The following is a 16,121-nucleotide window of genomic DNA, read 5'->3' on the forward strand; positions in this document are numbered from 1 at the left end:
TGAAGTACGGCCCATTTAACAGTGCACATCTGTCATTTAAAAGCAAATAAACAGTTGGAAGGATTTAGTTAACTGCAGGTGCTTTGCTAAAAGAGCTGTCATTTCAAAAAGGTTTTTCTCCTGGTAACTTCATTTTTATGTACCCTACCCTCCACCTTGACCATCGGGAAAGCTAGGCAGTAGGGGTGCCTTAAACTGTAAAATAAGCCTAAGGCAGCTTTAAGTCAAGTCCTCCTCTCCTAAAAACTTTAAGTATTATTTCAGGTATAAAACCTTTGGTTTCTTTAGCCACTCTGCAACTATCAAGTCTTCCCCAGTTACCAGATGTGCCCTGTTCCACCACTGCACCACGGGACCTGTTGTTCTCGGCTACAAATGGTATGCAACCCAGAGGTATGTAAAGTATTTTCTGTTCTCACTGGAGGATTACAAGTGCATGGTCTGCACTCTTACTTAGGGATTAAGGTACTGAATAAATTGATTGTTTCTCTGCGTACTTCCTGCATGGTTTTAGTCAACTGCAATCCCTACAGGCAATTAGCTCAGCAGCTCAGTCTGGGGAGAGAGAAAAATCCAACACTTATGACCACAAAGCTCCTACTGGGCAAGTATTGTACAATCAAACAGTGATGTCTTTTAGATCCCTTTTCTCCAACTCATAACACAATTATATTTACTTTGTCTAGAAAGAGATTTCCCATAAACAGACAGAAAATATAAATGGCAGTCTTCTACACAGATTTCAATTTGCCGTATGCTGCGGTGTGAATTTACAGCACGCTGGCTGTTCTGTACTAACTCCTTACAGGGACAGTAAACACTTAACACACACATAACACAGAAATAAGCATATACCAAATAAACTTTACTTCTCTTTCTATTTGTACTCTGTATGCATCCAGGTGTTGCAGCAGTTCAGGGGGACAGAGTAGCTAGAGTACTTGACATTCACACCTTATATAGGGCTTAAATTTTTAATTTTCTGAAGCTTAGCACACAATGAGCTAGGTTCCTTTATTAGGAAGAAACATTTTTCTGTGCAAGAACACTTTATTTGAAACTCAAATATACCTGGTGCCCTATTGGAAAGATTGCTTTGTCAGCTCTATGTTTGATCAATTTGCACTTTGTAAAAGTAATTCTCACTTTGTTTTGGGAGTTTCACTATTTTTTCCTCTGCTGCTCGATCTCTTTTTACCCCTGCTCCTGGATCGAGAGGAACTCCGACTTCTGCTCCTGCTGCGTGTTCGACTATGACTTCTGCTGTGACTGCGGCCTCTCCTCTTCCTCCCCCTGCTGCGAGATCTCCTCCTCTCTCGACTTCTTGACCTCCCAGATCGGCGCCTTCTCTTGTTTTTGCGGCGATTCTTTTTCCTCTCAGACTCTCCATTTCTCCGGTAAGAATGATCTGGGCTGGGGCTGCCCCTTCTCCTTGACCGGCTGTAATAGTCATCGCGATGGCTCGATCTGTTTCTCCTTTCAGAGTTTTTAGACAACTGATTAGTCCGTTCAGGAGAAATACGTATGTCTCTATTGGCCTCCCAAAACTCGTTGTTTGGATTTTTGAATACATGAAGGAAGTTGCAGTGTTTCCCTCTCGGACACTTCTGCCGTTCAAATAAGCCTGCAACAGATTAGGGTTTGCTTTTTTATGAACCACACCTGTTAAATATTTTTCTTCATTAGGTACCTACTGGAAAGAAACTTGAAAAACCAAATTTTGCTTCTTCAAACAGAAAAACATGCATCTGACCACCTATCAATTTAATTCATGCAAGATTAATTTTCAATATGTAATTTTCTTGGAATTAACTTTTTAACAGCTAGGAAGGGTTTACCTTAAAACAATTTTCATAAATAATTTTACTGCCTGAATCTAAGAATGTAAATATAAGTAAGTCAAATGCGATAGTTCAGTCTAAGAACAACTGATGGGTCAGAAACTGCTGCTGTTTCTTTTTGAAGAGATAAATTAATAGCTCCTCCATTTTCACCTGAAGATTATTATTTCCAAACCTAAAATCCAAACTTGTTTTTCTAGTCCAAGGTAAATCCACTAGAACGATTCAGACACTTAAGGGACTTGGTATGAATATTTCTTTTCTTTCCTACATCTACACAAGCAAGTTAGCATATTTGTCTTCCAAACAGAACTACAGCATTAGGCAGACCTGAAAGCTACAGGCTAATTCCCTTTTTCACTTCCACAAGTACTCTTCCAATAACACACATTCTCTTTTCCAAGCATTTATGTGACTCACCACATATAGCTGTTTTCCACCTTGTCACAGGACAAAATTCACAATGAAGCTGTCGGCCCGCGTACCATCGGCCACTGAACAGAGCAAGAGCTGCCTGACAGTCCTTCTCCCTTTAAAACATAAACATGACACAGAGCATTATCATCATACAATCGTTCAAGATGTTCCTTACCAATTTTAGGCTCCCATTACAGTAGGAGAATGAATCACTTGGACTAGACATAGAGTATTCATTGCTGGACTTTGGATTAGTTCTAAAACAGTACAATTGCAAGTACTTACGACTGATACTGGACATACACGTTTCCTCGCAGGTGAGGCTCATAGTTGCAGCTGACCTAAGGGGATGGAGGCATCAGGTTAGCACAATGGAAGGTTTATGCTGTCCAGCAGCTCACACATGCTGAGATGGCAGCCGTTCAGATTTGTGACAGCTCATTGAAATGAACTTACATGATTTTCTTCTGAACACTCAGTTTCGGCCAAAAAAAAAAAAAAAAAAAGTCCTTCTGTCTTACGTTTGACTGTTTTCAGCATTATGGTTTGATTAACTCCGGGACTTTTGCTTCACTTAGTCCACAAGAGAGCTTATACTCAATTGTCTTGCACTTCTCTGGGCCAATCCTACTGTGCAACAGACAAATTCTCCTCTGGAAACAATTAGTAGTATCCTCACGTGGAAATGTGAGATTCATTATAGTAAGAGAATCTTTAGAGCAATTTACCTTCACAGCATCCCTGTGAAATGAGTTAGAAAAGCTGAAGACACTAGCTTTTCACTGTACAATTCTGAAACACCTTTCACCGTAAGGGTTTAGCATTCCAAGTAGATCTAAATAAAGCTCTCAAAAATACACAATTTACCTTCCAAAAGGTTTGGTGCTAATTACGTAAGATTCCAAGATGGGAAGGCCCAAGCATGCCAGAAACCCAGTGCCCCAGGACAAAACTGTGAGCACAGCCTCATCTGCCCCCAGGCCTCTTCCAATATCCGCACCAAATGAGGCAACCGGCTCCTTTCATCACTGAACCCTGACTGACCCTCAGAAAGTACTTCTCTGTGCAGTTGCATAATTAACTATTACAGAACAAGCTGACAAATTATTTGACAAAAGCCACATCAACACAGGAACAAATGAGAACTGTTTTGCCATAGACACTCTTGGGTAGAATAAGAAGCGTGTTTTGTGAAGATCTGCCAGATTCTGGAGCAGCTTCTCAGAACAGCAAGAATAAAAACTTGGGCTACATCGGACAAGGGAGTCAGCTGGACGAGGGAGTCAGCTGGACGAGGGAGTCAGCTGGACGAGGGAGTCAGCTGGACGAGGGGTGCGTGTACTTTGGTTCTAAATGGTAGCACAGACTCAGCTCGATCACAGTTAAGCTCCCTGCAGGCATCGCGTAATTTCTAAGCAGCTCTAATATAATGAAAATGCCCATGAGAATCATATCACAGTTGCATGACTGCTTCAGAAGCTAAGAAATGCCACACTAAAAGGGACCCAACTTAGCACAGCGGCATATAACAACAATGCAAAGTCGAGGATCCAGGTTTGATGGCAAGACAGTGTTTCAACCCATGCTCCCTTGGGAATCTCCAGCCTGTCTTCTAGGACAGAGCACAGCTTGCTAATAAACCATGAGTCAAAATAAGGAGGGAATACTCCTTCAAACAAACGAAGGTTTCTTACCTATAAAGCTCATTATAAGTATTGAAAATTCACTTTTTCTACTTTCCTCTTGCTTGAAATGCTAATACAATGTCAGTTTGGAGGCAGCTGTCAGCAGATGGAAACAAAAGGAGAAAAGGCACTGCGTGCCTCCTGGTGACTGCAGGAAAACACTCAGGAATAGCAAGTAGCAAGGGATGCTGCAAGAGATTCTGCTACCAGAAGATTTCACCATCCAAGCTGTGTATTTTGAGGCACCATGGGACTGTGCACACACATCATTCTCTCCAAGGTCTCCATTTACAGTTCCCTCTTTTCCCTCCATAAGAAATCATAACATAAATGGGAAAGATTCAGTACAGAACATTCAGCAAACCAAATGCACAAGCTAAGAATGGATGACAAATCTCAACACCATTTACGTAACTTAGCTTTTTATAATTCCTCCTACTTAAATATTGACTACCTTTTCCATTCATTTTAATTTATTTTACCCAACCACTCCTAAAACGACATTGGGTGTATACTCCAAACACATTTTATACCCATACTACTTCATTCCTTAGGCACAAATACAATATCCCGGATATATTTATATTGCTCAGCGGTCTTAGTGGACTCTCTGGGGCTTATCGTGGGCTAAGTAAAGAAGGGGCAGTGAAGTAAGGGGACTGTTGAGCAGTATGAATAACTTGCAGTATAAAAGCACAAGTTTTTATAATGGTTCAGGCGAACAGGAGAGAAGATTCACCAGAGTAAGAAAATGCTCTGTAACAGCAGTGACAAGTTTACAGGTGCCATGAGAGATGCACTTTGCTGTAAGGACATTGTGCCGGTCTCCAGCGTACACGGGATTTAGCTAGGGCATGCTGAACAGGATACCTGTTAAAGCTAGTGAAGCACAACTTACATGGTGTATGTTATGTATGTAACAAACCATTTCACTCAGATGCATACCTTGAATTGAACAACCTTCCCCACATTCTGAAATTCGGGGAGCACATCCTCGTAGAACTCCAGGAACTGCTGGTAGGTCTCCTCGTCACTGTACTCAAGACTTGCATCTGTGTCATAGTCATCTCTCCGGCACTGCTCCATGCCAAAAGTAATGAACATCCCTCGGACGAGTAGCGTCTTACTAGATGTTGGATAATTATGCTTGCGAGAACACCTGGACATGTGTAGTGAAGAAAGAAAAATGAAAAGGTCAGCACTTTCAGCAGAAGATGCACTTGCTGAAACTTCAAAATGCTTGCCATTTTGAGTAACAGTTATTACAAAGGAAAATCCATTAGTGGAAGAACAACATATTTCAATTATTAAAACGAATCTTTTGGAAGTGAGTTTGCATATAATCTTAATGCTTTCTGCCATCCGCAAATACATTCTTGCTTAAAAAAAGCACGTCTGCAAAAGCTATAGATACCAGTAACATAATAACAACTAAAGTAATTTCTTTTGGGCCACTAGGGTTAAATGTGTTCCTCGTTTCTGAAAAGCTTTCTACAGACTACTGACAAAAAGCAAGTCCCTGCTCTTCTTTTTGCAAACTGAACAACTTCTACTGAAGCTGTTCTCATCGTATTGGGTGTGGGGAGAGGAAGTGAGGGAAGGAAAGCACGTTTAGACCTGAAGTTGGTTGAGCACAAAATTGGTATTTTTCAACTTCTAACAAAACAAAAAAAAAAAAAACAAAAAAAAGAAAAAGGAGACTCTTCTAAGAAATCTGCATCTTCTTGGCAGCCATAAAAGTTTTAGATCTTCCTCACCATTCATCATATTGCAGGCTACATCCCTCACATGCTGAAAGACAGTTCTCCACAAACCTTTAGATTCAGTAAGAACACAGATGTTAGCCTCCGTGTTTATTGCACCGTGCTTTACGATTTCCATTTCAAACACTTCCCTGAGCAACTGGGTTACAGACTCTCCAACACATTCCTCCTTTCCAGGACATGATCAGAAAAACAGACTGCGCTACTCTCTTTAGCTAACACTGGCAAAGCACAGACAAATCAGAGGGAGTTCAGGTCTCAAAATGGGCAATTACAACCAGGACTTCAGACAGGAAGTTTCCTTATGCATCCAGTCAGAAAGAGACACTCACTTTCTGGTTGATACCTTAAACTTCAGAAAACAAACAACAAAACTCCAAACCCAAAACTAAAATCAGAGACAATTTTTTTTCTCCATATTTTAGAAGCTGCCTCCTTTCACTGTTCTACTTGAATGGCAGAACTCAAAATACTATATTCAACTGATAGTGTCTGTACACAAAATGAATATAGCACAAGACAGAACAAAAGGAACCCCAAGGAAAACAAATGACCCAAAATAAAGGGTTTGAATTACTCGGGAAATTAGTAATAGTAACAATGAACTCAGCCAGTTTTAGCTTCTCCAAGGCACAATGAGCTTTGACACTATTCAACGATTATTTTATTGATAACATCGTCTCTCAATTTTGCATCACTGCGGTTCATTTCATCTTCCAACCCATTCTTCCAGTCCTTATCCTAACCTTATCTCAGTCCTTCACCTTATGGTCAACACCGGAGGTTAAAAGGACCAGAATATGAGGAAAGCAGGTATGCACAGAGGAAGAAAGAAGATGAAGGAAAGATAGTGGAGATCAACAGGTATTAGTGAGGGAAGGGCAGGACATGATATTTCTCAGCATTTATTTACCAAGGCTATTCATAGTTCAAAGCAAAACTGATTTTTATGCAATCATACGTAATCCAAGGAGGTTACCTTTATTAAATACTGCTGAAACAAGAATACCGCAAAGATTACAAAGAACTAAAGAGTTGAAAAGCAAAAGTGCTGTCTGCAGTGAAATAGCTGTCCAAATTTTTATTTAGGAATCCAACACGTACTTCACAATAGAAAAAAGATGTGGACTTGAAACTTCCACAGAGTTGAATTATCACATAATTATCCACAATATACATCACACTTAAAACAAATTACCTCAAGAATAAAGAAAACTACAACAGCTGGGCCACATGGTCCAGTGATACAAATGAGTAAAATAGCCTTACTAGTTTATCCTGAAGATTCATGTAGTAAATTACGAAGAGTCTTTCCCTGCTGAGCTATTGCTCCTCCTTAACAAACAAAAATCCAGGGATTTTCTAGCCAAATGCTGCATTTGGATCATCATCTTTAATGGTCATCGATGAACCTGCACTCCATTAACCCATTTATACTTTTGACTTCCTCTAGTCCTCTGGCAAAAAGTTTTGCCTTTTTTTTTTTTTTTAAAGCTGCTAGACACTCAGAGACACCTAATTAAACTGTTTCAAAATAAAAGCAAATAATCCTTCCCATACTACTTATGAGTTTAATGTTCATCTACCACAGCCCTCTTCCATCAAGTCTTTGAAAGACTAGCTAGGCATTCCTCCTACAGAAACTGTTCCTCATCTCTGATCCTTTTCTTGTCATTCTCTGTTCTTGCCTTTTACTACACTTCCCAGACAGGGCACCCATAACAGGATACAAGAATCAAGAACGAATGTATCACACATTCAAGCAGTATACAAACAGGAGAATACTGGAAGCTCCAGAACAGCCTTCCCAGCTGTGCAAATGTACCTTAATTTGCTTTAGTCCATTTGAGATTTGATTTTATTTAATAGACAATAAGGCACATGCAAGTTAGACACGATTAAAAAAAACAACATCTGATGTATCAGGCCTGTAGTAATAAAAATCAAATATATTATGTCTGAATATATCTGTGCATGTGTCAGAGCTAAGAAAAAGTCAGTTTGACCAATGTAACCAGAATGCACCATCAGTAATATGCCATAACAATCAATAGTTCAATTCCAGCCAGGCAATGTTTTTGCTCTCAGTGTCTAGTTCCCCCATTATTAACAGAACCATATCCAAATAGAATCACTGAGCAGTTTGGGTTGGAAGGGACATTAAAGATCATCTCATTCCAACCCCCTGCCATGGGCAGGGACATCTCCCACCAGACCAGGTTGCTCAAAGCCCCATCCAGCCTGGCCTTGGACACTGCCAGGGAGGGGGCAGCCACAGCTTCTCTGGGCCACCTGTTCCAGTGTCTCACCACTCTCATAGTAAAGAACTTCTTCCTAGTGTCTAGCCTAAATCTACCCTGCTCTACTTTAAAACCATTGCCACTTGTCCTGTCACTACACACCCTTGTAAACAGTCCCTGCCCAGCTTTCCTGTAGGTCCCCTTCAGGTACTGGAAGGCTGCTATAAGGTCTCCCCAGAGCCTTCTCCAGGCTGAACCCCAACTCTCTCAGCCTGTCCTCGTAGGAGAGGTGCTCCAGGCCTTTTCATTTTTATGGCCTCCTCTGGACCCACTCCAACAGGTCCATGTCCTTCTTGTGCTAGGGGCTCCAGAGCTGGATGCAGAACTCCAGGTTACATGAAAGGAATCTATATAGCAAGTCTTCTTCAGTTTGCATATGACCTTGTGAAGTTGCTTCCCTTTCATCTCTCCAAAACACTTCTATCTTGGTAAATACTCAATTGATTACCTGTCTCCAAATCGGCAAGAACCTGTTTTAATATAAAATGGGCAATTCGCTCTGTCCTTTTCTGTTCCAATATTCTCCGGGGGCTCTGGGTTATGCCAGGTCACACCATTCTCCAGCTGTGGGAAAAACATGAAAATGCACAGAAGTTAGAAAAGAATAAAGAAACGTAATGTCAGAAGAAAAATAGATTAATCCACATGCAATTATGAGCACTGCGATACTACAAGGGAAACTGAATCTATTTTAAGCATTGTTTTGCAAAGCTGCACTTAGGTCTCTGGTGATGGAAACCTCTTTTCTTGATAATTGTTCAGTTTTATGAACAAGTCTATATTCATGCTTTCTTTTTAACAAACAAAAAAAATCACTAAATCGAATGTTTTCTTTCTTAAGGTTTTTATGACCAAAAGAGTTGCAATATATGTGCTCCTCAAAGAGCAATTTCATTTGCTATCTACAAGAATTACAAATATTGGGACAGGCTCTTTCCATTCAGCTAAGCCTCACTCAAGGTCCGCTGCACAGCCCTTTATATACCTGGCAGACAGGAAGCTAAGACTGTTTAATTATTTGTCTCTGCAACAGCTCAAAGCTCAGTGTAGCCACTTTTTATGTGACTACAAAAGGCTAAAATAAAAGTAACCTGCCATAGGCCAAAATTAGAAAAAAAAATAAATAAATTCATAGTTAGCACTGGAACTAAAAGCCTCGATATTGATCATCTTGGGCCATTAAGATTTCTGTGATTCAAAACAGGATTATCAAGCTGCAAGCCTTGACTGACTAAACTCACACGTCTCAGAAAGGAAATTCTCACTCTCTTAACCAAAAGATCTGTGCAGCTGAGTAGCCTGAGCTCACATTTAAAATAAACTATTTACAAACAGTATTTGCCTCTGCTTCTTGACTCTCAGCCATAATTTTCTTCCAACAGAACAGCACTGGCACTTCAACAGTAAGTACCTGAACCCTGAACCGAGACCACAATGAAGTCTCTTAATGTACCACATTTCTGGGTATTCCTTTGCAAAAATGGCTGCTAACACATCTTGAGCTCTGGGCAGGCAGCTCCTCAGAGCACTGTTCTATCCGTATTACGAAACGGATTCCCTTCCTAAAGGACAGTCTAAACATAATTTGGAACCGAATGCATAGAACAGGTTAACTGGGGTAAAACTTAATTTTCAGATTCATGCAGTGGTTTCAGCAGAACAAGAATATTCACAAGTTTAACCATATGACAAGGATAAAAAGCCAAACTGTTCTTTAAGGCAACAAGAAAGGTTTAATTCATCCTAAGATTCAAAACTGCGGTTTTCTTTACTACACACTGCCAGCTTGAGATCCATGCTCCTCCAGGAACCTGAGCAGTCAGCTTTTCCCTCCCCCATCTTTTCTTTTTTTTTTTTTTTTTTTTTTTTTTTTTCCCCTTAAGGATCTCTGCCCTCCTCCATTGCTGAGTCCTTTTATTTAGAGCCTGCCATCTGCTTAAAAAGACAAGGTTGTCTTACCATCCAGAAGGACTGACAGATTTATTTAGAATTCTAATTCATAAATAACCCATCATGCATAGTGTTTTTTTAACAGCACACAGCAGTATTTCCAGATTCATTTTGACTTAAATCTCCTGAACAGGATGGAGCACGCACAACTGCACTGCCACCAACCAGCCAGAAATATGCTTAATTATGTTCCACCCAATAAATAATTGTTTACCGCACATGCAAGCCACTACATATTAAATTTATTCAGACCATTAGGTTCTTGAGAGCAGATGGACAACATGCTAGAAGGCAAACACCGGATGGCAATTAAATTACTTTTCATTTCTTTTTCAAAAAGTCTCCAAGCGTACCTGGCTTTCGGCTTGATCCAGCATCCTCTGCACAGCTGCCTATAAATGGTGCAAACACAGGACTAGTGAAAACCCTGAGGACACGCAAAACATCTGGTTTCTTTAGTTAAGAACCTAATTTACAATACTCAATGATTATGCATAATACAACTTTGACGGGGTTTGCTTTAAAAACGGGAGTTTTGCTCTGGAGCAATTCACATACTACGAAGCTGTTAAAGGATACATCAGACAAGACCCTCATGTAGATGGTTTTCTAATCTAAATGCTAGACAACTTAGTTTTTAAAAAAGAAGACAATGAAACTTATCATGGAACTATTGAATACTTAAGTATATCTTCTGCTCTATTACTCAGTCTGGTTGCAGTTAAGTTCATAATCATTTAGTTGCCCTACAATTTTAACTTAGAACATTCTATGTAACACAGAAAAATGCATCGCTTAGTGAGCTTCTGTTAGAGTAAAAACATGTAACTGCTAAGAAATGTTAACATCATAAGTTCACTGTATCTACCCTTCCAAACACAGGAAAACAATACCAGTATTCTTTGTCTTCCTTCTTCTAAACAGGCTGAGCAAAACAATAAAGTCACGCTCCAAAATTGGCTGGAAAATAGTCCTAACAATTTTTTCTAGGAAGTTCCATGAAAAAATACATTTAAACATGACCAGTACAAGAAAATACGCTATCATTGTTCTAATATGAAAGAGAAATAATTAAACTAAAAAATAGGAAGAGCAAATAAAAAAAGATGCATTCCAAGATTCCATCATGTAGGTCAGATATTACCCATCCTATTAAAGAAAAATAAATAAATAGATAAAAACAACCTAAAAAACCCAACCCCAAACAAAAAACCAAAACCACACACACCAAAAAAACCAACTCACCCACTCAGAAACAAAAAAACACCATCCCAAAACCACACTAAACCAGAAAATGTATTTCTCATCTTAGGGAGGGGGAAAAAATAATTATTTTTTTAAATCAGTGAGTCAGAATTTGAATAAACTGCTATCTCACAAGATGGGCCAAAACAATTGACCAACTTTCTGCTGCTGAAATGGGTGGCTCCACTCCCAGATGGGTTCTCGGCTTCCCTTTGGGTGCCTGTCAACACCCTCTATGAGCCAATTTAACTCATTAAAACAAGCCATACAGTAGCCTAGAAAAAAAACAAACAAACCAACAGCTAAAGAAAAAAGAAAGCGTCTCCCATCTAGGTCAGGGAACCAAATCAGCACACTGAGGGCTTGGACAAACTCAGACACAAGGAGAGGGAAGGAACAAAATCCCACCGTTATCATGGTTCAACTCTCTTGGAACTCTATTTCAGCCTTAAATAAATAAAGGACGTGACTGTCATTTTCTCTCCCTACTTGGCAAAGACAGAAATGGACACAACACAAGAGGAACTAAGACAGGAAATACAAGAACTGCTGTTCTTTTTCCTTCCTCATGCAAGTGTTACACAGTCAGTGACAGAACCAACTATTAAATGTCAGAGACAACACCGTTTGCTCATTTCTCTTCTTCCGCTGTGGCTACCGGACACGGAAGAGGAAGACACCTCCCAGTGAAACAAATGGAATCTTTTGCAGTTGTGGAGAAGCTAAAATGACTGGATCCTAGAAAGCTGCGATCACCCCTTACTGACGACAGGCCAGTCCCCACATTGGATTTCTGTACAGGACATCTTACATCCAGGCCATTCAACTTGTAAAACTTAAGAAGAATGTATCGTTAACAGAAATGCTATCAATGACCCATATCTTCGGTATCATTTTTTTTCTCCACTGAAGGAGCTCTGGAAAAAAGATACGTCCTGTTGGATGAGTCAGGTAAAGAAGAGCTGTAACATATCTTTTGATTAAAAACTGTGGTAAGGAACAGCAGCAATGTAATTCCACATCCCGTGTCCTCACCGGGCATTTTCTTCAACACTGACTGTGTTCAGCTGGGACATTAAGTAAGGATTATCTTTAGTGCATGAGGCAAAAAGTGCAAATATCAGAACCTGCATTCACAGTTGCATTTACTGATGGAAAAAATTACAGATGATGAACAACCAGATGCATTAAAACTAGTTACCCTTGAAGGCACATAGATTTATCAGATCCTCTTTAAGAGTAATAGTTTCAGCAATTTAGATAGAATGAAGTAACTGACACACTTATGCATTTGCTAATTAGAATAAAAATCCCTCTTCAACATGCATAGGCTATTGCATCTGGTAACGTAAGAGGATATGTAACACGTTTATCCTCCCACTGCCAGGAATCACCTCTCTCTCTTTTTTCTCCTGTTGCTTCTGCTGTGCCACTTCTCTCTCTTTTCTTTGCTGCTCTTCCCATTCTTCTTTGATCTTCCTCTTAAATAAAAAAATTAAATTTAAAAAAGTATTTAAGTAAATAAATGCTTTATAATCAGTCTAATTCAAAACTATCACATTGTAATACAACTCTGATCATTAAGTTTTCATCCAGTCATAATCAACTAAACCTCTGGCTGAGAACCCTTGTAAAGAAGCTTTTTTTTTAAAGTTTGCTCCTTTAGAATGAAAGAAAGCTTACATTTTTAAACGTACCAACATAAAGAAAACTGAACAGTAAAAGATACTGCACTAGGTCCACGTTATTGCCAGACACAACTCTAACAGTTTATGCATCACCTCTTCTTCTTCTTGACGTTTTCTTGCAGCTTCTTCTTTTTCTTTCTTAAGCTTGAACTCTTCTTGGGCCTTTTCTTCTCTCAGCAACCACTGCTCATGTAGTTTTTGTCTATCAAGGAAACCAGATACCACTTAGACAAACTTTAATGACTATCACAGAATAGTTTTTGTTGGAAAAGACTTTTAAGATCATCTAGTCCAACCATCGACTCAGCCCTACCAAATCAGCCGCCAACCCATGTCCCTAAGTATGATATCTACTCATCTTTTTAACATCTCCAATGGCGATTCAACCACTTCCCTGGGCAGCCTCTTCCGGTGCCTGACGACCCTTTCTGTGAAGAAGTTCCTCTGAATATCCAACCTAAACCTCCCCTGGTGCAATTTGAGGCCATTTCCTCTTGTCCTATCACTAGGGAGAGGAGACCAACCCCCACCTCGCTATAAGCTCCTTTCAGGTAGCTGTAGAGAGGTAAGGTCTCCCTTTTCCCCAGGCTAAACAGCCCCAGTTTCCTCAGCTGCTCCTCATTAAGACTTGTTCTCATGACCCTTCACCAACTTCACTACCCTTCTTTGAACCTGCTCCAGCACCTCAATGTCTTTCTTGGAGTGAGGGGCCCAAAACTGAACACAGGATTCAAGGTGCGGCCTCACCAGTGCTGAGTACAGGGGCATGATCAGTTCCCTACTCCTGCTGACAACATTATTTCTGACACAGGCCAAGATGCTGTTGGCCTTCCTGGCCACCTGGGCACACTGCTGGCTCATGTTCAGCCGGCTGTCAAGCAACATCTCCAGGTCATTTTCCACTGGGCAGGTTTCCAGCCACAGTTCCTGAAGCCTGTAGCACTGCCTGGGACTGTTGTGACGCAAGTGCAGGACCCAGAACTTGGCCTTGCTGAACCTCATCCAGCCTGTCCAGATCCCTGTGTGGTGCTTTCCTACCCTCAAGCAGATCAACACTCCAACCCAGCTTTTTGTTATCTGCAAACTTACTGAGGGTGCACTCAATCCCCTCACCCAGATCACTGATAAAGATGTTAAGCAGAACTGGCCCCAATACTGCACCCTGGGGATCATTACTCATGACTGGCTGCCAACTGGATTTAACTCCATTCACCATCACTCTTTGGGCCTGGCCATCCAGCCAGTTTTTCACTCGGTGAAGCTGACCACCCACAACTGATGCAATTATCCTACATACAATTCAATTTTTTTAGGTTGGCAATATCTACAGCTTTTCTTCTTTAAAAGAGAAAAATCCATTGGGATCATTCAGGCTTTAGAGAAAAACTGTGTATCCCAGAATACACAAAAAGGATTCTATTTTGTGGAATATGTCAAAAATTTTCAAAGTATCAAAATGGAATTGACTCCAAATTTATCTACGACATATATGCCGTTTTCGAGCTTTTTCACCTTTCTGCCTCAAGTTTTTTTTCTTCTTCCTCTTCCTCCTCCTCTTCTTCCATTTCCTCCTCTTCCTCCTCAGACACAGATTCACCTTTTTCTGTAGCTTCTGAGAAAAAAACACACAAAAAATGCATCTAAATAACTGGATGTTATAGTCATCAAAGATAAAAAAAACCATAACCTTCTAAAAAACAAACAAACAAAAAAATCACTACTAGTTCCACTGACAACATAAAACATTTCACAGTTACCTGAGTCTCTTAGTTTGGCAAGTGCCTGGCGCTTTTTTTTCCGCTTTTCTTTCTTCAGAATAGCTCTGTATTTTTGGTGGCTGAAGACGAGAGAATATTATTTACATTAAAACAGCCAAACAAAGGATTTTTACTGCCATACATGCACTCAGTTTACATCAGCAGTACAAGACCCCACAAACTGCAAAATTAACATCTATTCATAGGGAACAGTAACTCTGCAGGGACATCTGATGTGATAATGAAAACTGTAGCTATGCTGCTAGAGCTACATGTGGACAGCAGCAAACAATCACATTCAGACACAACACACAGAGTCTCACTCTTCTTGAGCTCTGCAGTACTTGGCGTTATCACCAACTCCAGGAAATGTCCCTTGGTTCTTGAAACTTGTCATTGGAAAAGATTAGGGAGAAAAATTTGGGCATCTCCAGTCCTATAAATCTGGCACACTTTACAGCACATTTTAGTCTTCCTCTCTTTTACAGGGTATGAAATTTTAAGACCCTTCCTTTCTCACTTGACATTCCCTACAGGCAGCGGTCTTAAATGTATAGATAATAAAAACACACCTAACAACCACCCTGGATAATGCTCAGGTCTGCTCTTCTGCTACTGAAGCTTGGCCAGACTCATCCTTGCTTGTCTGACAGCTCTGCAAGGCTGCCTCGAAACAGGCCCATACTTTTATTATGGTTAAAAACCTGAAAAGCCTTTTCATCTCATCCTCTTCTCTGTCATTTTTCTTTCTAGTCAGTTTGTAATGGAAAAATAGGAGGGAGGGATGATCTTCAACTCCTGTCATTCTGCCATGACAAAGACTGACGGGAGATCAAAATCTCAACATTTCAGAGCATATAATTTTAAAAGATTCCATAGGTATAACTCAGCCAGCCAAAACCTCACCTGCATCTCTATGGTTTCCGTTCAGGGTTACTCACAACCTCAGCACGTGCACACCCGTGCATGCCATCAGTAACACCGTGGTGGTTATCCCAGCAGCAGAGTGCTTGCCCTCAAAGACCAATGCCTGACTGCATGCAATGTCCTCACACTCGAGTCTTCTAGCTTTGATCAGACAAGCCTAGTAAATCCTCCCATCATGTCACCTGCCTGAAAAGAATCTCATCCGCTCAGCAGGTGCCTAAGGCTGACAAGCAAGGATACCTCCTTGCCCTGTTCCCAGATTTCCTCAAGCGCTCTTGGGAAGCCCAAGGAATGAAGAGAGTGAGCAGCTCTCATCACTCCCAGGCCACAGCAGCACACAAGAAGGTGGATAAACAGCTGAAGAACAAGGAGCAGCTTCAGGGCTGGGGCTCGCCTTCCTTTCCAACCACACAGCACCAGTGAGCGAGGCCACTCCAGCAAGCGTGGAGCTCAGGTGCTTGCAAAGACCTCAAGGCCTGGACCGGGCATCCTGTCACCAGCGGAGGGGGCTGGACGAGGCTCAGCCCAGGAACGTAACACACCCGCTG

General features: G+C 40.7%; 1 protein-coding gene across 1 annotated transcript; it reads right to left on the reverse strand.

Moving 5' to 3' along the window:
• Positions 1-853: 853 nt before the first annotated feature.
• Positions 854-15,775, reverse strand: ZRSR2 (zinc finger (CCCH type), RNA-binding motif and serine/arginine rich 2). Its single transcript, XM_009877184.1, has 10 exons — positions 15,756-15,775; positions 14,647-14,726; positions 14,402-14,501; positions 12,983-13,091; positions 10,310-10,348; positions 8,455-8,570; positions 4,889-5,102; positions 2,544-2,599; positions 2,262-2,371; positions 854-1,624 (listed from the first exon to the last, which is right to left on the reverse strand). Exons 1-10 carry the CDS (start codon positions 15,773-15,775, stop codon positions 1,143-1,145), a joined length of 1,326 nt encoding a protein of 441 aa, XP_009875486.1. The 3' UTR covers positions 854-1,142.
• Positions 15,776-16,121: the final 346 nt, after the last annotated feature.

The sequence above is a fragment of the Apaloderma vittatum genome, unplaced genomic scaffold (assembly GCF_000703405.1).
Source record: "Apaloderma vittatum isolate BGI_N311 unplaced genomic scaffold, ASM70340v1 scaffold11919, whole genome shotgun sequence".
Classification (NCBI taxonomy): Eukaryota; Metazoa; Chordata; class Aves; order Trogoniformes; family Trogonidae; genus Apaloderma; species Apaloderma vittatum.